Source organism: Cibotium barometz, chromosome 3, assembly GCF_041138505.1.
Source record: "Cibotium barometz isolate CiBa-2024 chromosome 3, ASM4113850v1, whole genome shotgun sequence".
NCBI classification, from domain to species: Eukaryota; Viridiplantae; Streptophyta; class Polypodiopsida; order Cyatheales; family Cibotiaceae; genus Cibotium; species Cibotium barometz.
In genome coordinates, this window is record NC_141048.1 from 34,576,976 (window position 1) to 34,600,411 (window position 23,436).

Consider the following 23,436-nt stretch of genomic DNA (forward strand, 5'->3'; position numbering starts at 1 on the left):
TAAGTAAAGCATTTGCCTTCACGCATATATTGCTCCTTCTTCTCAGCACTAAGACCAAAGTTTGCCGGCTTATAAGGGCGCTTTTTAGCAAACTTATTTTCAGCTTTTGGACCTGATTTGGCTTGGTTTTGGTCCCTTTTAGGTGGCTGTCCATCATTTTGCAGGTTTTGGACAGTCCTCTCTTTGCCTTGAAATGAGGGTTTAGCCGTATTGGATCGACTCAATTTGAGTTCCAATTGCTCGATGGCGGTGGCGGCTGCGATTAATTGGTGTAAGGTATGACCAGGATACATTTGTAATCCCGCTTTGTACACGGGTTGCAATCCCGATTGAAACCTTCTCTTCCTTTCCGCCTCGGTGACATGCATAAATGGAGACACCTCCAAAAGCACTTTCCAAAACTTTTGTACATATGCATTTACCAATTCTCCCTCATTTTCCTTTACCCAATCCCACTTCATTGTTATCTCATTCAATGCATTGGGAGGCAAGAATTGAGCATAAAACCTCTCCTTGAACTCTTCCCATGATCTAACGGGATTCGGTGAGAGCTTCTCCGTGAGCCACCAATGGGCAGCAGTGCCTTTCATGAACATGCTTACATGCCGGATCATGGATTTCTGAGTGAAATCCTCATCACTGAAAGCAATATCAAACTGGGCAATAAAAGAAAGTGCCTTTGATGCATCATACTCTCCATGATATGTGTCAAACTTCACAGATTTATCTCCGGCTTTGAAGTCACGAGACTTTGATGCATGTGTGTGCATCTCAACATGTTTTCCCCCATGTTTGTCCATTGGGACAACTCCTGTGACTGGCATCATTTTTGGACCAAAAGGTGATGCATAAGGCATAGATACATGTGCCCTGTAAGCATGAGGCATGGCTGGCCCCTCAACATGCATTGATACATTTTCAGCCATAGCTTCTCCCTCACGAGCACACTCGAAGGCATGAGTGGCATGAGAGATACGCGGAATACCTGCACCAACAGAAAATTGCAGCCCATGTTGTATGTGTTGTGCATGTACATTTTCAGCCGGCAATGGCATTTGACATACATTTTGACCACTGCCATAAACATTGTATCCTTCACGGGCTACATGAGGTATTCCTGCATGGCGTGATGTCACTGATTGTTCCTCTCCCATCGCATGGAGGTTCATCCTCTTAGACATAACTTCTTGTTCGGGCACTCGTGGGGATTCCAAGACATGTGGGATGGTTGCCTTTTCTGCATAGGCATCCTCGGTACGAGCCAAGTATGCACGTGCTGCATCCCTCGGTTGCATGTGCAACTCTTGAGCAATCATTGCCATTGCATGATCCATATAAGATTCAGCTTTCTTGGTCTTCAAACGGTCATGTACCAATGGATCCTCTCGGCGATAGAGATTCAATTCTTCTTGTTGTGCTTGGAGAAGAGCCTGCATACGAGTAAGTTCAGCCCTCAAGACTATGGACTCTTCTTCTTGCATCTTCTCTTTGCCACGGGACGGCTGTCCCACATATTCATGTTCCCTATTGTGCACCACATGAGTTTGCTCATCCTGTAAAGCATTGGAGGCACGCATTTCATTGTCCCTGCCTCTTGTATTAGCATCTCCAACATTCATTGTATGGCTGTCCATAATGTTCTAAGTGTAGAGATAGCTAGTGTTCACGGTGATCATCTCTCACGATAGAAGTGAAAGAGAACCGTATGCTCTGATACCAATGTAACTTGGTTGAACACAATGCTAATCAATACACTTAAATACACTAAGATTTGAAGGACACTTGCTCAAATACAAGAAGTAAATTGCTGAATTTGACAAGAGGCACACAATGAGCCGGAACGGCCGACCCCTCCCTTGAGTAAATTGTATTACTATTGGAGAAATTCAATACATAGTTTCACGGGCATCCATTGCCAAATCCTCCATGCCAATGCATATGAAATTCAGCATTTAGAAAACAATGGTATGTCGATGTAGATCACCAAGGAGCTGCCTTGATGCCCGGCCCGACTTCAGTGCCCATATTCTCTACCATTGGCTCTATGTTCTACCAAGCAAGGTAGCAACATCTTCAAGAGCACATAGGACAAGAGAAATACTACACAGGGCGGCTAAACAAGGAGTCCTGCCCTTCTACTGAGTAAGTAATGACAATACATTGTCCAATTACCTTACCAATCTTCATAGAAGTTGTTGCAAGCGGAAGCCTTCGCGTTGGAAGCTTTAGAAGTGTTGATATCTTCGATTTGCCGCAATCCTTCGCGACAAAAGTCTTCAAGAGGATGAAGGGAACCTTGGGAAAGCTTCCCCTATGGTTCAACTTGAGAAAGGAAGGCTGAAATTAGGGTTTTCAGCAAAAAGACCAGAAATTACAGCAAAAATGAGAGCTGTTTTGCTGAATTTCAGTCATTGGGAGTGAGTAGGAGAGTGATTAGCACTTGGAAACACTCTTGGAAGCTTGGAAAACACCCTAGCAAGTTGGGTATGGCTATGGAGAGCTTGGAAATGGAGAGAAATGGTGGAAAAACAGAGTTTTCAGCCTCCAAAAATCCTCATGAAGAGAAAACACGAATTTCTCTTAATACGTAAGTGAGTTGGGGTCCAATCAGGTGAAGGGACACGGGGAGATGCCCATTTATGAGTAAAAAGGGAGGATCAGGTCCTGGACATTGAGTCTTGTCCGCCTCGGGACTTCAGTGAGTGTGAACTTGGAAGAGGTCATAATTTATAAGTGACTTTTGGGCGCCCAAACTTTAATGAAGTGGGAACGCACTCACTTATAAATATTGGCTAAGTCCTAAGGGCTATTTGAGCCTAGATTGGGTAATACTTACCACCTGTTCACATGCCACACAACCATGTCAGCAGAAAGTTTCACACGCACGGTTCACGGGCGGGCGTCCCCTTACCCGGAACTACACATAGGTCATGCAGGCATGAAAACAGCATGCAATTTCATTTGCAGGCAAGCACATAAAGATGCTATGCAATGCAGCATTGGCATGAGCAATTTCCGTTCATGAAACCATATAAGACCAGGCGTTTCTAGGCAAGTATATGCGATACCAGACCCAGTGGAAAGCCAATCCTCCAGGCGTTTCCGGGCATGTACACAAAGGCACAAGTCCCAGCGGAAAGCCAAGTCCTCCAGATATTCCGGGCATGATAACATCAAGTCCCAGCGGAATATCATATCCAACTATACAGCATGACACGTGTCAATCACCTGCATAGGCATATTCCATAAGCCATGGACACTAATCCAATATGTACATAGTGTGAAAGCAAGAGTGAACCATTCGGGTGGCCAAATGGTGACACTATGCCACACAGAGGTTGAGACGGAGGAGCATTACATATGCCGCTGCCCAGTATACTATGAGATCCGCGGGAGGTTTCATTGTCTATTTCGTGAGGGATTCGGTCCACTCAATAGGATCATTGACTTCCAGGACCAAGGTTGCCTGGCCTCTTCGTGCTTGAGCTCTGCAGACATAGGGACACCTTCTTGAGACACAGGCCCCAGCCACCCCGCCCCCTCCCTCGGCAGCCAACCATCACCAGTTTCTTCCGGACCCAAGAGGTGGAGGACACCGACATGGTGGATCTTGTGGATCCTCCACGAGCTGCTCTGGATGTAATATGCGGAAGCTTGGCTTTTCTTCAACGCGTGGCAGCCCTCCAAAAGAAGGCGGTTGACACTTGGTTTAGGTGGTGCTATTGGGGGTAGTAGAGTGCAGCAAACAAGCAACTAAGAAGGAGCACACAGCAGCAGAAACGCTGGCTCTGGGGTGGCGGAGGCACCGGCGGCAGTGGGCTCTGGGGTGTGGAGGCACCGGCGGAAGGCGGCTGTGGGTGGTGGTGACGCCAGCGAAAGGCGATGGAAGTGGTGGTGGTGTTGGCGGCGGAAGTGGGCTCTGGGCGGCGAAGCTGAGCTCTAGGGACAGTGGCGCTTCTTCACAGGACGGCGCTGAGGTGGCGGCTGAGCGCTGCAGGGTGGCGCAGAGGTGGAGATGGGTGTTGTTTGGAGTTAGAGAGGGAAGACAAGGTTAATGATGCCCACCACAAGTCTTCTTCAAGAATCTCCAAGAGTACTTCTCTATATTCCACCATGAGGGTACAAGGTTCTTATATACTTGAGAGAGGGGGGGGGGGGGGTTCCATGCTTTTGCCTTGCCTTGTTTTTTGCTTTGCCTCTTGCTTTTGTTTTATTTTCTTGCTTTTGACCAAGACTGATGGTTTTTCCAAAGCCAGCATTAGGGACCTTGTTTCCATGTGTCCATCATCCTCTCCATATGTTCGGGCATGAGTTCTATCATGTGAAAAGAGCTTGGAGGACCAAATAGTTACATTCCCTCCCTCTTATATCATAGTTGTCCTCAACTATGGAATAGATATAATCGTGGTACATGCCCCATCTGGTGCTCTTGTGCATCTGGTCTTTCCATGTGTCCATCATCCTCTCCATATGTTCGGGCATGAGTTCTATCATGTGAAAAGAGCTTGGAGGACCAAATAGTTACATTCCCTCCCTCTTATATCACAATTGTCCTCAACTATGGAATAGATATAATCGTGGTACATGCCCCATCTGGTGCTCTTGTGCATCTGGTCTTTCCTCATATATGTGGTGCCTTCGGCTCCTTTGGCAACATCTTTATGCCTTTCTTTGACCGATGTCCTTGTTCTTGATGGTAAATGTTCTTCATAGCATGTAACAGGGGTTAGATATAATAAATGCATACTCACCTTTTGCAAAAACTAGACACAAGCTAGTCAACAAACATGTTTGCATTATTCGCGTCTACTGGGTATTCCAGGTACTCGCCAGGTAATCTGGAGCCCAGAGGATTATCACATTCCATAAATCTAAGCATTGTCCACGCATCAAAAACAGCACACAAAGTCAAAGAAATTCAAACATACATCAGTATGCAATGGACAAGTAATGATCCTCCTGTTCATGGATTGTCTTGTCTGGTTTCATCGAAACCGTGTTAAGCCATCTGGTCACTAGGACCGCTCAGTCTACCCCCAAGGCCATCTGGTCATTAGGACCACCCGAGAGTTCATCAATAAATATCTAGGCCATTTGGTCGCAATGACCGCCCGACTATGAAATCTAATACAGTCATCTGGGCCATCTGGTTGCAATGACCGCCCGACTTTGAAATCCAATACAGTCATCCGGGCCATTTGGTCGCAATGACTGCCCGACTGCAAAGTCCAATATATCTGGCATCGTTGCCATCCAATGGGTCTTTTGGCATTGTTGCCTCCCATTTACAAATCTTGCTCTTTCAGCTTTCGAGCATCGTTGCCACCCAAACTAGAGCATATCCAATCAAGACCATTACATAAGCAAGATAATGATCAATTCCATTTCAGTATAAATATATACAATGAAGAGGGCTAGGGGTACAATCTCTCCCTCTTAAATCTGTCTTGAGCACAAGACGTTTCAAGCCTATACTTCAAATACATCTGGACCAACTGCTTCCTCATAACTCGAAGAATATGTGGATAGTCCTTGAAGTACTCTTCTGGCATCCATTTCACATCCATAGGTGAATAGTTCTTAAACTTCAAGAGGAATTTCCTGACCACTGTCCTTTCTCTTTTTCTCATGGAATGGAATACAATCCGTTCTGGCTGTAAGGTTTCTTCTTGTTCTTCCACTTCTGGTGGATCCTCCAATACAAGTTCCTCTGGGAGTAGTCCTGTATATGGCTTCAATAAACTGACATCATGGAAGGCATTATGTATCCTCCAATGATTTGGAAGGTCCAATCGATAACCTACATCGTTGATCTTCTCGGTAACCTGAAAAGGTCCATAATATCTGGGGGCAAGCTTGGGTTCTTTGAGCTCCTTAGCTTTTGACTTTCTAAGTCTTCCTTTTTCAAATCGCAACGACACCCAATCCCCTTCCTCAAAAGTGACCGACCTTCTATGCTTATCTGCAACTTTCTTTTGCTTGGCTTGAGATGTCTCAATAGCCTTCTGAACCTGTGCAAAGGTCGTATCCAAGGACCAAATCTCGAATAAACTCATCCGCATGAAAGATCATATCAAGTACTAGCTCAACATATGATAAAAATGAGTAACATGCTTTAAGTCTTTTTCTTGGCATGGTAAGGGTTATCTTATTTCTTCTCACTAGATTTGTAGACTATATGCATGGATTGAAAGATTATGATAGTGATTGGGAGCATTTCAATCACCTCTCATCATCAATCCACTAAAGAACCCTTCTCAACAAAGAAGACCTCCACAAATCATCTCTGATGAGGTTGCAAAATTCTTTGTTGTTTGCTATAGAGAATATATAGAACATGGTCTAGCAAGCAAAAAGATCAAACTCTCCCACCACTATATCCGGTGGGTTGTAGGAATATCTTTCCCATATAATTCAAATGTTGGGAGAAGATGCACACATAGTTAGTTTTTTGCACACTTATAATTTCTTACAAAGTGATATACCCTTGAGTTTTACTTTGTAAACAACTCTTCCTTGGTCTTCAAAATAGGCAACAACAATGGTTTGCCATATATAACCTCAAAAGGAGCTTTGTCTGTCGAAGAGTGAACAGTGTTGTTATAGGAAAACTCAACCAATGGCAAGTACTTCTCCCATTGATCCTTTGCTTCGAGAGCATAACACTTTAGCATATCCAAAATAGTGAGGTTTGCAATCTCACTTTGTCCATCTGTTTGAGGATGATAAGTCCAAGAAAAACTCAGCTTTGTCCCCATGTTGTCAAAAAGTGCTCTAAAAGAAACTGGCAGCCCGAGGATCTCTATTCTCTACAATGGATTTGGGTAATCCATTATGCTTGAAAATCTGCTGAATAAACAATCTTGCCATATGATCTGCGAAAATGATCTTCTTTACTCTGGAATGAAGTGGGCTTGCTTACTGAACCTGTCAATAATAGTCCATATTCCATCATTCCTGAATCCAAACTTTGGCAATCCAAAGATAAAGTCCATAGCACTCCTTTCCCATGGAATATTGGGAATTGGCAAAGGAGGTAATAATCCTACAGGTTTTTATCGATCAACCTTGACCTTCTGACAAACCAATCATTCTTGAACATATTGCTCGATATCCCTTCTCATGCTGGGCCAAAAGAAATAACCCTGAGTTGTTGTCATGATACCCCTATGTCCATATAAGATGGGGCATGGCATTCTTCCATTGCCTTTGGTCTCAAATCCTTGGTCACACATAAACGAGTTTGCATCATAAGAAACCCTTTCTTCATAACACAAGAAGTCACCAAGTCTCCATTCTGTAACCTGTCCCAAATGTCCTTGAAATCTTCATTTGTAGCATAAAGATCTTTTATCATAGTGAAGTCCAATATCCCATAGAAACTGCATGGGTCATGGGTCTTTGAGATAGAGTATCTGCTACTTTGTTGTCTTTCCCATGGGTATGCATAATCTGAAAATGAAATTGGACCAAATAACTAGCCCATCTTATATGCTTTTCTGATATCTTAGGTTGAGACATAAAATACCTAAGACTTTGATGATCCGTCTTGATAACAAAATTAACACCCATAAGATAGTGCTTCTAAATCTTTAAAGTGTGAATGATAGCCATTAATTCTTTCTCGTATGTAGGTGCGGTCTTTTCAGCTCCTTGAAGTCTTCGACTTTCATAGGCCACAGCATGACTCTCTTGGTTCAAGACTGCTCCAATGCAATCTCGTGAAGCATCACACTCTACCATGAATGGCTTTGATAAATCTGGAATAATCAATACCTGTCCCTTGCTAGCATAAAACTTTAGTGCTTCAAAGGATTCTTTTTCAGCTTTAGCCCACCGAAATCCCACGGCTTTCTTTGTCAAATCATATAAGTGGACTTGGTGGTCCCATTGACATTCTCTTCTTACAAGAGCACCATCTTTCAAAGGGACAGCCCCGCCGCTGCGGGAAGATCTTGCAAGGCAAGAGTCACACCTTTTGGTCCCACTCGTTTGGCCTCTCCAAGACACAAGGTGGAGTATGTATTTCCGACAGTGAGTAGCTTTTGCCGGCAGTGGTCGACTCATGCACCAGTCTCATTGGACGGGCTCAATGGGTCACCATCAAGTTAGGAGAGGACTGTGTAGGCTTCCTAAATGTCTACGCGTCGAACGCGGCAACAAGCAAAGCCACCTTCTAGCAACAGTCCATCAATCCTTGCCATAGGCAAATTTTTGGTGTGGGGGGTGGGGGAGGGGGGGACTTTAACATGCTAGAGTCGACCGATGACAGACTCGGATGTGGCATGGCTACTGTATCAGGTACAAATACTCGGTATGGGAGGAGTTGATTTCGGCTCTCACGGGCCAAGACCCTTGGCATCTTCTAAAGTTTGGATGTAGTCTCGGGAGTATGTGTTTCTCCAGATCTGACAGGATTAATACCAGCCCTAACTTATCCAGACTCGATTGGTTCTATGCTAATGTGTGGGCTTGTGGGTAGGGTGGCATGATTGGTATTTTGGCTGGCACTACTTGTTCCGACCATGCACGGGTTAGCAGGAGATGGATTTTTACAGAGATGCAAGCATGCGGCTTCGACCCAGCATCTAAGGATAGATTTGCAACCAGTCTTTTGCATGCCCAGGATCATCTTAGGCCGGCCCTTCAACAATCGGCTCCAGTAGCCTCTGAGGAGCAGATCCGCCAGCCTCTTATCTAGAGCCCCATGGTCTGCCTACCTAGCGGTCACATGCTCAGGGCTGGCCCGCACGTATCATGGGGAGCTTTGAGCACCGGCCCCACTAGGTCACTTGGAGATTGGCTCACGTTCAGGCAGCTGCCCCCTGAGGCCTAGGAGAGAGGTCTTAGTGGGATTTGAGGCAGAGACAGACTTAGCCTCAACTTCAACAGATTGGCTAGCCCCGTTACCGGACCCTCCTCTGCAATGGGCTAGGAGTGTTCACCAAGCACGATATACCCTTGCCATTTTCATGATGCAAATGAGAGCTCCGCCCTACTCACCTTTTCTATTGGGCTTCATGGCAGATTGGAAAGATCTGAGACTCCCTTAGAGGACTTCAGGGGATGCACCTTGCAGAGGGTGAGCGTGATTGGATTTCATGCACACGAGTGGCATATCGACCCTCCACCGGCCAATGTGGCCAGAGAGACTCTATAATATGGATTTGGGAGGGCCGGCCGCTTACAAGTCTCCAGTGGGACCCGAAAGAGTGAACATGGCACGATCCTGAGGACATTGAGGAGACGCATGGCACCCCCTTTTTTGCTTACACTGCATGGTTGGGCCGTAGGATTCAGATGCCACAAGTGGAGGGCACTCCAACAACAAGACACTGGCAGTCACAAGGCCTTCCGCCGCACTTTGTTTCAGATTTCTGGAAGTGGAATGGATTTCGGCTACGGAAATTCACTCTATTCTTGTTTGGGTCATTGAGGCTGCAATCATCATGCCCTATGAGGAGGAAGGTGGGGAACTAGCACTTCAGGTCTCTCACCTTAGTATTTCTACAGTGCCAGTTCCAGCTCCTCCTTCAGGTTGTTGTGGTGGACGCCAGGTTCTAGCCAGAGATGAGAGATTTGTAGCAGTATAGTTGCATGGCAAATATGGAGAGCTCGATGTAGCAAAGACATCGAGGGCACCCTCACCCCGCCAGTGGAGTCTATCTGAAGCATCTGGCTCCATATCATTCATACCCTCCGTGGCCAATGGGGACAGCTTCAGAGTGGCTTAGACCGTATGCGGAAGCGCCGGGAGGCCTTCCTAAGGATCTAGTGGCGCGGTCCCTTTCTTATTGATGGTAGTGGCAAGCCCACTTGCTATTATCATCCACTTGTCGTTGTTTCCCGCTGCCCATTGTATGAGATAGCCTTCTCCTCCTAGAGCGGCCAACCGGAGGCGAAAAGCATCCTTCCCCTTTTGTACATCTTGACTATCGCTCCCATATGAGGACGAGTTTGTATTTAGCCATTTTGGCTGCTTTTCTCAGTAACTAATAGAAGGATCTTTTTCCCGAAAAAAAAAAAGGTACATCAAGAAACCCTACATGCACCAAATCCTAGTGTCCCTTGTTAGAAGTCACTCTTGTCTTTATCAGACACCAGGGCCTCTGTTGTGGGTGTGCCCGCCCTGTATAGGTGTTTTCTCATTTTTCCTCACTCCCCGTATTTTTTCCCCATTTTTCCCATGGTGTGGGAGGCAATTTTCTGCACCCCGGCTGATCCAGATGGTGGCCGACTGCTGGTCGGATGATCTGGTTGCTGGCTGACTTCCCTGTATAGTGCCTGACCTCTCCTGCATACTGGCCGACTATGCGCAGCTGGCCGACTGCATGTATGGGCTGGTCGTGGACATGTAGGCCAAGTCGGCTGTTTTTGCATAGGCCGACTGCATGTATGGGGCCATATAAAATGGCCCCATGGCCCCCACATCATTGTATCCAGTTTTCGGATTCGGGATCTTGTGTATAGAGAAGAGTTACACGCCTATCTCTCTCCTTCTCTTGTGCTGTCTACTTGCTCTTGTGGTCTCAGATTTGGTTATCATCTCCGCTACGTATTTTGACATGGTATCAGAGCCCTAGGCTCTTGAAAGATCTTGGGAGTTTTCTGAGCAAGAGGGGGATTGTTGCGTTGCTGATTGGTGGACTGTTAGGGACTGTTCGGGAAGAGAAGTAGCAAGAGGAAGGCGGGCTAAGTTGCTGGACAGCCACTTGCAGGTTTAAAGTTTTCTTTTCCCACCCACCCACCCTTTTCAGTTACATCCCCGCGATGGTAGATTTGTTAGAGCTAGCTGAGAAGCATGTGAAGATCCCAACTCTCCCCACGTTCCCAGTTGACTGTCAGTTGGACGGGAACAATTACGGAATCTAGAAGGTTATGATGGAGTTTGTGTTGGAGTCATATGACCTTGCTGATTTCATCGTTATCGGGGTTCCACAGCCGGAAGCAGAGGAAGGGGAGTTACTGTCAACGAAGAAGGACCACGAGGCACAGACACAGATGTGGGATCGTGTCAACGCCAGGGTCCGGTCATTTATCTCCCTCAATTGCACACCGCAAGTAATCAATCACGTTAAGCATATGACGCTGGCCAGAGGCATATGGCAGCACTTGGCTTCTCTTTATAACAGGGTATCGCCCATGAAGAGGATTTCCTTGAAAGTGCAAATGCGGGTTATGAACCCTGCAAAGTCGTCGACAATGCGGGAGCACATTAACAAGCTGCAAGCCCTTCAGTAGGAAGTCCTCCAGGCTGGGAAGGAGATATCATCAGAAGATATGGCCATTACTTTGCTGTCCCACTTGCCTACTCAGTATTCCGCTTTCTACTCCTCTTTGATTACTAGTGGCAGGCTCAGCACCATTACCTAGGAGGAGCTTGTGCCCATGGTCTTGGACTAGGAGGAACGTTTCACGAACCCTCCTCACAGCAGAGGTTCGGAGGCCTTAATTGGCCGACGGCCGAAAGGCCGGAATAACAACAAGGGCAAAGGGAAGGCTTCACCGGAGAAGTCTTCTGAGAAGAAGCCTGACACAGAACGAGAGAAACTGAAGGCCGAGCGGTTTTGCAATGATTGTGGCGAGAAAGGCCACTATTGGAGGAAGTGTCCTAAGCGGACTGGGAAGAGTGCTGATTCTTCAGCCTCAGCTGCAAAGACTCCTGCATTTGTGCACTTAGAGATGATGGACTCCGATGCTTCATCGTCTTCGAGCGAGGAGGCAGTTGGCTTCACCGCGAAGGATACCCGGGAATGGATTCTTGACAGTGGTGCTTCCAAGCACATGACTCCGTCCCGTGACTTCTTTTTGGATCTGAAACGGCAATCCGGTGGCATTTTCATTGGCGACAACTCCACCATTCCGATACACAGTGAGGGCCAGATGGAGATTATTCCCGACGGCAAGGGGGCAAGCATGCCTCCCGTGTTCTTTACGTCCCTGCTCTTGGTTTTCATCTTCTGTCAGTGCATGAAGTATGCAAGACTAGCTTTCGGGTGGAATTTGAGGAGCATTCAGTTGCTCTACGGGACCGTGAGACTGGCCAGGTTGTTTGGGAAGGCGGTGTGGAGAATGGTATCTACAAGCTCTCTGCACTCTCCTCATTGACAGGTTCTCAGGTCGGAGATCTGTGGCACTTTCGTTTTGGCCACTTAAATGTGGATGCACTGCGGCGGCGAGCTTTCCGTGACCAGATGGTGGTTGGCTTGCCAGATTTTGGCAGTAGGCAAGGACGTTGCAGTTCTTGCATACGTGGTAAGCAGCACAAGGAAACCTTTCCGAAGCAGGCTTCCAGGCGGGCTTCAAAACCATTGGAGTTGATTCACACTGACTTGTGTGGACCTCAGCAAACACCATCATTGGGAGGATCTCTCTATTTCATGCTGCTTGTTGATGACTGTACCAGATTCACGTGGGTCTACTTTCTTTCACAGAAGGACCAAGCTTTTGCACGGTTCAAGGATTGGCACGTGATGGTGGAAAAAGAGTCTGGATTGCAAGTAAAGACTCTCAAGGCTAACAAAGGGGGTGAATTCTCCTCGAATGTATTTCTCAGATTTTGTGCAGATCATGGCATCAAGAGGGAACTGGCCAATATAGGATCGCCTTCAAAGAATGGAGTTGTAGAACGCAAAAACAGGACTGTGGTGAAGATGGCGAGGACCATGCTGGAGCATCGTGATCTTCCTCGTCCACTTTGGGGAGAGGCTGTGGCAACGGCTGTCCATACCCTCAACCGGTCTCCAACGACTTCAGTACCTAATATGACTCCGTTTGAGGCATACTTTGGCAGGAAACCTGATGTCTCACACTTCCGTGTTTTTGGGAGTGATGCGTATGTACATATTCCGAGGAAGCAGAGGGGGAAGCTTGACTCCAAATCCTGCAAGCTTATATTTGTGGGGTATAATTCTCTTTCCAAGGGATACAGATTGTATGATCCAGAGAGGAATGAGATTGTTGTCAGCCGGGATGTGGTCTTTGATGAGCATGTTCCAGTATCCACTGTCGAGGAACTGCCACTTCTTGGAGATCCAGAAGAGTCTGACGATGATTCCCAGACCATTGTTCTGGTTGATCAACCTCAATCAATACAAGAGGTTGAGCCCGCAGCTGGAGTAGAGCCCCCGCAACGGCAAGAAATCCATGATCTGTTCGAGTACCCAGGTGGTTGTTGGACACCCTTCGGGAGTCAGGTGTCACGGAGTTACCCTCCGAGTGGACCACAAAGGACGGCCCTCACAGCGGAGCTTCTTCAGGTAAACTATGCTTTGATGTCTCGTATTATGCAGGACAAGGAGCCCATTTCCATTAAGGAAGCCCTTTCACAGGATACTTGGAGGAAAGCCATGCAGGTGGAACTTGATGCCATCGAGAAGAACAAAACATGGGAGTTGGTATCGAGGCCGTCGAAACGGTCATTCATTGGTGTCAAATGGGTCTTTAAGACCAAATATGCGTCAGATGGGTCGGTGGACAAACACAAAGCCAGACTTGTGACTAAAGGTTATGCTCAGTGGGGCCAGGCATCGACTGCGAGGATACCTTTGCATCGACAGCACGGATGACCACGATTCGGACCATTCTTGCCCTTGCTTCTTCTCAGAGGTGGCCAGTGTATCAAATGGATGTAAAATCTGCGTTCCTTAATGGTGACTTGCAGGAGGAGGTGTATGTTGAGCAGCCTCCAAGCTTTGTTGTTCCAGGATCAGAAGGGATGGTTTACAGGTTACGTAAGGCCTTGTATGGTCTTAAGCAGGCTCCTAGGGCTTGGAATCAAAAGATTGATTCCTTCTTTGTTCGGACTGGTTTTCAGAGATCGGTTGCAAATCCTAACCTGTATCTCTTTCGGGAACGCGGCATGGTTACGATTATCATCCTTTATGTGGATGATCTCATTCTCACCAGCGGTCATGTGGAGCACATTGACGTGACGAAGGTTGCCTTGTCAAAGGAGTTTGAGATGACCTATCTAGGCTTACTCCACTTTTTTTTGGGATTGGAGATCTGGCAGACCCAGAGGGGGTTTTTTGTCTCTCAGCAGCGGTATGTTCACGAGTTGCTTGAGGCCTTTGGGATGGAGAACTGCAAGCTTATTACTTCGCCAATGAACCCAAACACAAAGTTAACTGTTACTGATCCTTGTGAGCCAGTTGATGCCACGCAGTATCGGAAGTTGGTTGGTTCATTGATCTGGTTGCTGAACACCGGATTGGACTTGAGCTTCTCCGTGGGGCTGTTGAGCTCTTTTATGTAGACGCCATTGAAGTCTCATTGGGACGCAGGATTGCAGATCTTGCGGTATCTGCAGAGTACGAAGGATCTAGGACTCTTTTACACAGGACGGGATGGAGTCAGACTCCAAGGATGGAGTGACTCAGATTGGGGAGGAGATCCAGACACGAGGAGATCTACTTCAGGTTACAGTTTTACCCTCGGCTCAGGAGCAGTTTCTTGGAGTAGTTAGACGCAGCCACCTATTGCCCTATCTTCGACAAAGGCAGACTACCGGGCTGCTTGTGGTGCTGCTTGCGAGGTTGTGTGGCTGTGCGGAGGCTGCTAGGCGAGATTGGGTTTCCACAGAAGGAGCCCACAGTCATCCAGTGTGATAACCATAGTTGTATAGCTATTGCTCGGAACCCGGTCTTCCACGCCCGGACCAAGCACATAGAGATGTAGTATCACTTTGTACGTGAGAAGATCTTGGTTGGTGACATCTTGCTACTTTATTGTTCGACAGAGGACAATGCGGCGGACCTCTTCACGAAGACTCTACCTCAGGCTACGCTCAAGCGCGGCACTCTAGCTCCCTAAGGTTGATTTCACAGCCAGGAGCTGAGAGGGGGTGTTAGAAGTCATCTCCTGTCTTTATCACACACCGGGCCTCTGTTGTGGGTGTGCCCGCCCTGTATAGGTGTTTTCTCATTTTTCCTCACTGCCCGTATTTTTTCCCCATTTTTCCCATGGTGTGGGAGGCAATTTTCTGCACCCCATCTGATCCAGATGGTGGCCGACTGCTGGTCGGATGATCTGGTTGCTGGCCGCTCGTTGCTGGCTGACTTCCCTGTGTAGTCCCCGACCTCTCCTGCATACTGGCCGACTATGCGCAGCTGGCCGACTGCATGTATGGGCTGGTCGTGGACATGTAGGCCAAGTCGGCTGTTTTTGCACAGGCCGACTGCATGTATGGGGCCATATAAAATGGCCCCATGGCCCCCACATCATTGTATCCAGTTTTCAGATTCGGGATCTTGTGTATAGAGAAGAGTTACACGCCTATCTCTCTCCTTCTCTTGTGCTGTCTATTTTCTGTACTCTACTTGCTCTGGTGGTCTCAGATTTGGTTATCATCTCCGCTGCGTATTTTGACATCCCTTACCACTAGGATATACTCCATATAAGATGTCTTTTTAGACGTATAAGCCTGAGTTAGAGTGATCATTCCTTCTTGGGTCTCGTCTTGATACAATCAGACTCCTAATGTTGATCACTTTCAGATTAGACACCACATCAATCTGCCCAATACCACATTCCCTACCACCTTCTCCGTCAATCCTAGGACTACCATAAGTGCATAGCACTCAAAAATGACAACCATGACAGCTCCCAAAAGGCAATGTGCTTGTAGCTACTCACTAGCACCAAAAATCGGAACCAAAAATGGCCAACCAAACTCTAAGACCGCTACCACAACTAAGTCCTACACACAAATCTCATGAAGAACATCAGGAGTTCGTCATTTCAATCAAAGGACCCATGGACAACTGTCCAAATCACAGAAGAAGAATGCTAGGAAATCCCAAATATTATCCATAATAATATCATACAGCTTCTCATAAGAGACAGTAAATCTCAACACAACGAACTACCCAATCGTACTTAGAAATCGCACCACCTTTCAACCCTTTATGTTTGCCCACCCCAATGTACATGCCCTATTCATAAGATCAAAACTCGCCTAATGAACAAGTCCTGTCAAAGAACCTCCTCTCACATACCAAAGCTATAGCATCTCTCGTCCACAAACACTCAGACGAGGCCAAGGTGCATCACAAGTGCACCTAAAGAAACTTGCTAGCAACTAATGTCATGTGAGAAAGCATACAACCAATGTATTGACCAATCATGCGAAAGATCATCACAATTGTTGTAAAGCAAGGCTAAAACATATATGTGAGCCAAATGCATCCTATAAATTAGGTAATGGTCACTCGAAGTTTTCCACACTATTGTAAAGACATCCTCCTCAGTTGCACAACATCTAGTATATTCGTTAGACCAACCACAACACATGGTTCATCCATGGACATCCGATAATGGAAAGGGATATCTAGTCTGTAGATACTTAACTCGCACATTTTGGAATTACTAGTAAAGCACCAGTAAAACTAATACACCTCAAGGGAAATCAACCGGCACAATGGCCCATCCTTCACATGATATTGATAACTGTAAAGCTATCTCATGTGATTATAGAGAAATCACATCAGTGTACCGAATCACATCGGTGAATTGGCCTTGATGGTAGTCAAGACTTATGCTCCCTGTGGCTTGGACTCATCAAAGTCACAGAACTAACCACGCAGCATCGAGAACCATTGAAATCCTAGCGTAAAGCTGTAAACTCTATCAAAGGACGCCCAAAAAAATACAACTCCAAAAGTACCGTGCACTGCAACAAAAAATGTGCACAATCACCTCCACGATCCCTTTGTAGAACAGACAAGAGTGTTGGAACTAGATTGTTGATTAAAACGATGGGAGGAAGCTCCTCGTACTACTGTGCATCTCCCCTCCCTACACCACCTGAGAGCCTTCCACCTGCTACTCGCCTTCTCCATTCTTGTCGTCCACCCTCTCTTACCCGCCTTCTCTCTTGCCTGTCCTCACCTGCCCATTACCTGCCCACCAGTGCTCTTGCCCGCATTCTTTTTTCCTGAGCGCCTTCCACCTATTGCCCGCCTTCTCATCTCTTGCTGTTTGCCCTCTCATGCTCGCCAGTGCTCCTGCCAAGCTTCTCACCCAACTTCTGCCTTCTCTGCAGTCACCCCACCTGCCTTCCTCTTCTACCCCTCCTCGGCTCTTTCCAACCCTTCTTCCTGCCCCTCCCACTTTGTTTCCTGGACACCCGGAAAATGTGAGAGTAGTTAGCCACTCAAGAAAGCAGTGGCATGTTGACCCTCCATTTGATATTGTGACCCATGGGTCTTGGTGCTTATGGTTGTATGGTGGATGTCCTATCAGATATCTTCATTGGGATCCTGGTGAGTGGGAGTGGATTGATGCAGTCAATTTTATGAAGAGTGGGAGTGGATTGATGCAGTCAATTTTATGAAGAGTAAGCCTTTTTTTAGCTACACTGTCCGTCATGCTAGGCTCCTTCTACTTGGGCAGATTCAAAGGACTCCTACTCTCAAGCCACACTGGGACAGCTATAACATTACCCCATTGATTCAAAAGAGATTTTGGCACACACTTTGGCACTCATACGAGAGGAGCCAGATCTCTCACTTCTTTTGGTTATTCTTACATGGTAGCCTTCCCACTAATCAATGGGAGGGCTATTTTTGGAGTAGATCCCACCTACCCCAAATGCCAAGTAGCTTCTGAGACAATACAACATTGTATCTGGGGATGTAGAACTGCTCCAAGGATTTGGGGCTCTCTAGCTCAGATTATGTGCAGATTGAGGAGAGACCATTTATGTTACTTGGGGTGCTATTGCTTGGCTCACTCAATCTGGTCCACAAATATTTTTTCAGGGCAGGGATTAGGACATTGCCATAATCATATGCAAAGGTGTGGCCCAACGCTCCATGCTCCAGGATATTCCTTATATCCAGTATAGACCACCTCTGCAGAGGATTGATACTGCTTGGGAGCAGATTGTCAGTATCACAACTTGGCAAATTTGGAGGACATATGCATGGAGGCTATTGTGGGCACTCAGATATAGAACACTCGGTGCCTTTGTACTATATGGGGAGATATTATTCACTCTCTTATGGCCACATGTGCTCGCATATAGCGACCTTCAAGATCTTCGCATACAAAGTGCACTGTTTTCATGAGGGAGTGGGATCAAGGTTTCTCAACGACCCCCACAGGATTCTCTCTTGGCACCTTTGTGCCCCATACTGATTGAGATCAACCTACATTTTGGGATGAGGTTTTGTTTTGCTCCTGCTTCTAACCATGATTTTGTAAGGTTTGTTCATACTTAATAGAAGTCTCCTTTTTGCAAAAAAAAAAAAAAAGGGGGGGGGGGGGGGGAAAACTAAGTCTATAATCAGTAATTTTAAAACAAGCAAGATCAATAGATAGGACCTTTGGGGTTGCTAAAGGCAACCATAATATTGTACCTTTTTGCACTGTAGAAATATCCTGAAATTACGCACTTCTCTCTCTCTATTCTCTACCTATGTTGATTGTTCTTGCATCGACAGTTCCTATGCAGTATTTTGGGCTGAAAGAAGACTACCAGAGCTTTCGTATGTTGCAGTAGTATCAAAGCATCAAGCTCAGCTATGCTAATTGTTGTTGGTGTCCCAAAAGAAGTGCACAGGTCCAAGGAAAGAAACTCAACATGTGTCAAGACCCCTAGAAGCTGGTTGGTGTCACACAAACCCAAGGGGAGGGTTTCATGAGACTGAGAGTCAATAGCCAGTTGGGGCTGCCAAGGCTTTTATGGAGCAACTCCAAGAGATGATGTTCATCCAAGGGGTGGAGCCAAGGGTGCCATGATCAATTTCAAGAAGAAGGATTCATGTTTATGTTCACGGCGATAGGGAAAGAAGGCAAGGGGACAAAGTGGAACAGACACATATCAGATTTCAAGTGGAATCAGAGACAAGGTAAGGTTTTCAGTGAAAAGATTGCTTGGAAGGGAAGGATAACAAGTTTGGGAGTCCATGTGGAGACAAAGGGATGATGACAGTCATCCAAGGTCAAAGGTTGGAATCCCAACATCAAGTTTGGCAGGAGGGGATGTCACGTGCACACACATGGACATGGCTGATCCAAAGCTAATCCCCCAATAGGCTCAAGAAAAGCTCATATTGGACAAAGATGAAGTCGGCCACGCATTCCAGGTCGGTAGCTTTTTGGGTTTTGGTGTCCGTTGGAGCTGGCTGATAGCAATCCTGGATGGCCACGATGCCAAGAGCCTATAAAAAGGCATAACATTGTTCATTGTAATTCATCTCTCTCCCGTATAGAGATAGGTCAATAGATAGGACTTTTGGGGTTGCTAAAGGCAGCCAGAATATTGTACCTTTTTGACATTTGTACTAAAGAAATATATTGAAATGACAGCACTTCTCTCTCTCTATTCTCCGTCTATGTTGATTGTTCTTGCCTTGAGTTCCTATGCAGTATTTAGGGCTGAAAGAAGACTACTAGAGCTTTTGCATGTTACACAATGATACCTCCAGGCTTTAGTGCAAGGTCAACCATCCGAGGACCACCTAGAGTGGGACCAATCAGTCCTACTTGGAGACGCGCATTCGCTCTCATCTCGAGCCGCATCAAGACGGATTGCCACTACTCCCTGTCCAAACCAGCTCCAAAAGCCTCTTGAGCTAGAAGACACTCAAGTAGAGTCCACAAAACATCTTGAGCAAATACTTGTATTTGTACTATCCAGCATATCAAATATCCATTACTAATAACCCTTGAAGAGAAAATAGATGTCGATATGTTCATAAGTACAACCAAGCCCCCGCCACCACCCACATTTGAAGAGGATAGAGAGGGTGATAATCCTTACAATTATACTTATCTAATTCATTGCCCTCTCACATCTAAACTCCTCTCTTCACATACACCCACCCCTCCTTTCCACTTTGACTTTCCTACTGACACTTTGGGCCCCAAAGAATCACAAGCAACAAGGCCGACAATGAGCACATCCATGAAGGTAACACCACCCTCACTCATTTCATTACTAACACATTATTTTGACAAAGATGTTCTAGAAGAACTACCTATTGCAGATTATGAGGATATGACCCGAGTAGGTAATCCACTAGCCGCCAAAATTGTTCTTGAAGGTCTTAATGCAAATAACGCCATTTAACCCCACAACAAGAATCTTTCCAAAGGCTTACATTGCAGCACCCAAAAGGTCCCATACATGCCATATCGAATGATGAGGCCTTTATGCTAGAATGGGAAGAGCTGATGCCTATGGAAGGTGAGGGCACATTGTGGGAAATCCGTGAGCAAAATGCTACAAATCCACAGTTGCATGACTTGCTAGGAGTACGCATGGTTACGTTTATGATAGCTTATAGCAACTACCGATGGAAAAAGCAACACCCAATCCATGCAAGGGGCGGCTACACCAAGATAGAGCCAGATGATGATAACCCCAAGATAGAAGAATTTGGTATCTAGCCTGAGTGGAGAAAAGAATTTTTACCAATCCAAGAATATGGGCAAATTTATAAATGGGCATCGCCCAAGCTCCAGGCGGACCCACTGTACGTGCCAATGAAAAGAAGGTACACTCCGGCAGAGTTTGCAACAGAGAAAAAGAAAGATTCTCATGTTTGCTACAACTTCCCCTCATTTGAGCCAGCAAGATTTAATAACATAGAAAGCCAGCGATGATATCTCTTGCTCTAGACAAGAGCATGAAGAAGGATATTTTTAAGTTTTCCCCTAGCATGCAGATCCAACTGTAGACCCTTTGCTGCCTTTCCCGCTTGTCCTTCCTCCCGGTAAGGGCTGTGATGTTTTTTTGATTTCAGACCCTAGAGAGGCCTCCCTTTCTTTCCCAGTGTAGCCTCCCTCCAAGAGCGGCCAGCCACACAGAGGGAGCCCTACCTCCTTTTGCATTGTATCTTGACCTCCTCAGAGCGTGGTTGGGTTCATATCTATTCGAGGCCTGTAGTCTGCTTCCTGCAGATGTGGAAGGATCTTTTTCAGGGAAGAAAAAAATCTCTTACTCTATTTGCTGTGATCACATCCTTGCTAATCTAGGGTCATAGAGGAAAATAACCATTTTACTCCACCCTGCAACAGATAATCGATAGGTCCTCACAGTTGCTCACAATGCCCACCTTCTTGCACGACCACTTGTGCACAACCTAATTTACCAAGCAAGGGGCCTTTGTCTCTAGCCAGATCTTCTGCCCACAGATTTGACTTCCATATGCCATCAGACCCCTGACTGAATCTCTGCCTGATGATCCCCACATCCTGGTTGCTGAATTTTGATACTCCTCGTGGATGGGGTTCTTATATATGTGAACTAGCCAGAACCAACAACTGCTACCAGTAAGCCTGCTCCATAAATGGTTGGCTTCTACTGCCAGCCTCACTGTTGCTTGCATAACTGTGTTCTCTTTCTTTTCTCTTCTGCCCACCGAGATTCACCTCCACCTGCATCTATGTTGACACTGCTCAGCCTGGGCAGCGGCACACTAGAACTAGAAAAGATCTCCGTCTACAGTAAAGTACAGTACTGCATGTGAAACTGAGCTCCATGGATCATCAGACAATTATAACTCTTTACAGAAAATCAGGCAATCAGCACTACGAGCTAAGCCATGGCATACTGTGATGAACCTTGCATAAATCGATATTTAAACAGAAAAGGGTCCATTTTTCACATGAGGAGTTCTCAACAATTGGAATAAAAGCGGAAGAAATCGAGAAACAGGTGCGAATTTTATTTTTTTTGTTTTTTAAGAGTAAAATTTGGGGACGGGAAGAGGCAACACGTACCGATTCCGGCGAGCCCGCACGAGGCGGCGATAACAGGGTCCTGGACTATGAGCCTCCTCAGAGATGCAGAGAAACCCATGGTGTGCTATGGTGCCTGTGAAGTATAACTCTTTAAATATGTCCATGGAAATTATTAACTCTAACTGCTCATAACTTTTGACACTAATAACATTAAAGGCAACAAGAGCCATCTATCCAATGGTACCAACACTAATAACATTTTAAGGATTTTTTTTTAATGTTCAGCATAAATCACCGGTTTTTATATATACACAACTCACACATCCCACACCAGTTACACAACTCACACATCCGCCATTGGCTACATGGGTGTACAACACTGTAGCAAGCAGGATTCAAATTCGCATCAACTCGTTGTTGGGACTCGGATCCTTTAACCAATGCACTACAACCGTGTTGGCACTTTAAAATGTATTAACCTCGTTACTCGTCTTATTTGAGATTCAAATGCAAATGGACATCATTACCCAGGGGTGTTGTGGTGGGTTGTTAAGCGAGAACGCTAGGAACACAGAAGTCTTAGGTTCAATCTTTGCCCACACACCCGCAAGGTGCAAGCCTAAAATGGCATTACATTTAGTACCACAACAATTGCAAAACAAATTTAAAAGAAAGGGACATCATTATGTGGAAAAAGGAGGTTTGAGCATTGTGACAATAGCCATAATGCCTCCTTATCTTACAGTAACTTGTGTTCAAGGCAGCAAGAGGCAAAGTTCAGTCTCCTATCGAGGCATCTAGCATCCAAAGCAAGAAATGTGAGGCTAGAGGCCAAGTTCATCGAGGTCACTATATCCTTATCCTTATGTCAAACAACTCCTCTTACATATCCCTATCCTTATGTCAAATAACTCCACTTACATATCGACGTAGACTACAAATGGGCCGGGAAACTTTTTCCCTCCTTTGGAGGTTTTTTTTCCCTAAATGTGTGTACACTCTTATAAGTATGTGTAGGTGACCTTATCATGTCACTTTATTTGTACTTCACTCATTCTCATCAATCTACTTCAGTGTTCTGCTTCTATCTATCTCCTTTCTTGCTACAACTGTGTGTGTTGATGCCTTCGTCTCCACTCCAACAATTGGTATCAGAGCAAGTTCACTTAGCCCTCACCCCCTTTGTTATCTTCTCCTTGATGTGGTCTTCTAATTGTCTCAAATTGAGCTATCCTTACATAGCAGCAACTATCTCGTTTACATTGAGTAGGTGTTGATAGTACCATCGGGTAGTTTGAACATTTGTAATTTATGTCGGAGATTCGTTATTTGCAGGCTGAAATAGCAGGCAATGATGTATTTGGGATTCTTTCCATTGAAATAGCACGCAATGATGTATTTGGGATTCTTTCCACTGAGGATAAGCTTGATGGGACTAACTACCCGTTGTGGTCCTATATGATGCGTCATGTTTGGTTTTCCAAAGAGCTTTGGAATGTTGTTAGTTGAGGCATGCCCTATCTCATCACATCATAGGATAAGACAAGTACTTTAAATGATGATACTAGTTTAGACAAAACGGTGGCATCTGCCTTTGCATCTCCATAGTGAAACAAGCCAGGTGGGATTGGCAGGGATGCACATGCACATGCATTGGTGGTACTTTTCGTGAAAAGGCACATTATTCCTCATACTCACTCATGTAAAACTCCCAAGCTAGCTTGGGATATGCTTGCTATGCTT

The 23,436-nt window shown here is 45.9% G+C and overlaps 1 protein-coding gene across 1 annotated transcript in view; it reads right to left on the reverse strand.

Annotated features, from left to right (window-relative positions):
• Positions 1-21,889, reverse strand: part of LOC147639991 (fiber) — a 36,878-nt gene extending 14,989 nt beyond the window's left edge. The window contains exon 1 of the mRNA XM_086775992.1: positions 21,733-21,889. Coding sequence (XP_086632118.1) covers positions 21,733-21,811 — 79 coding nt within the window. The 5' untranslated portion in view covers positions 21,812-21,889. The remainder of the gene's footprint in view (positions 1-21,732) is intronic.
• Positions 21,890-23,436: the final 1,547 nt, after the last annotated feature.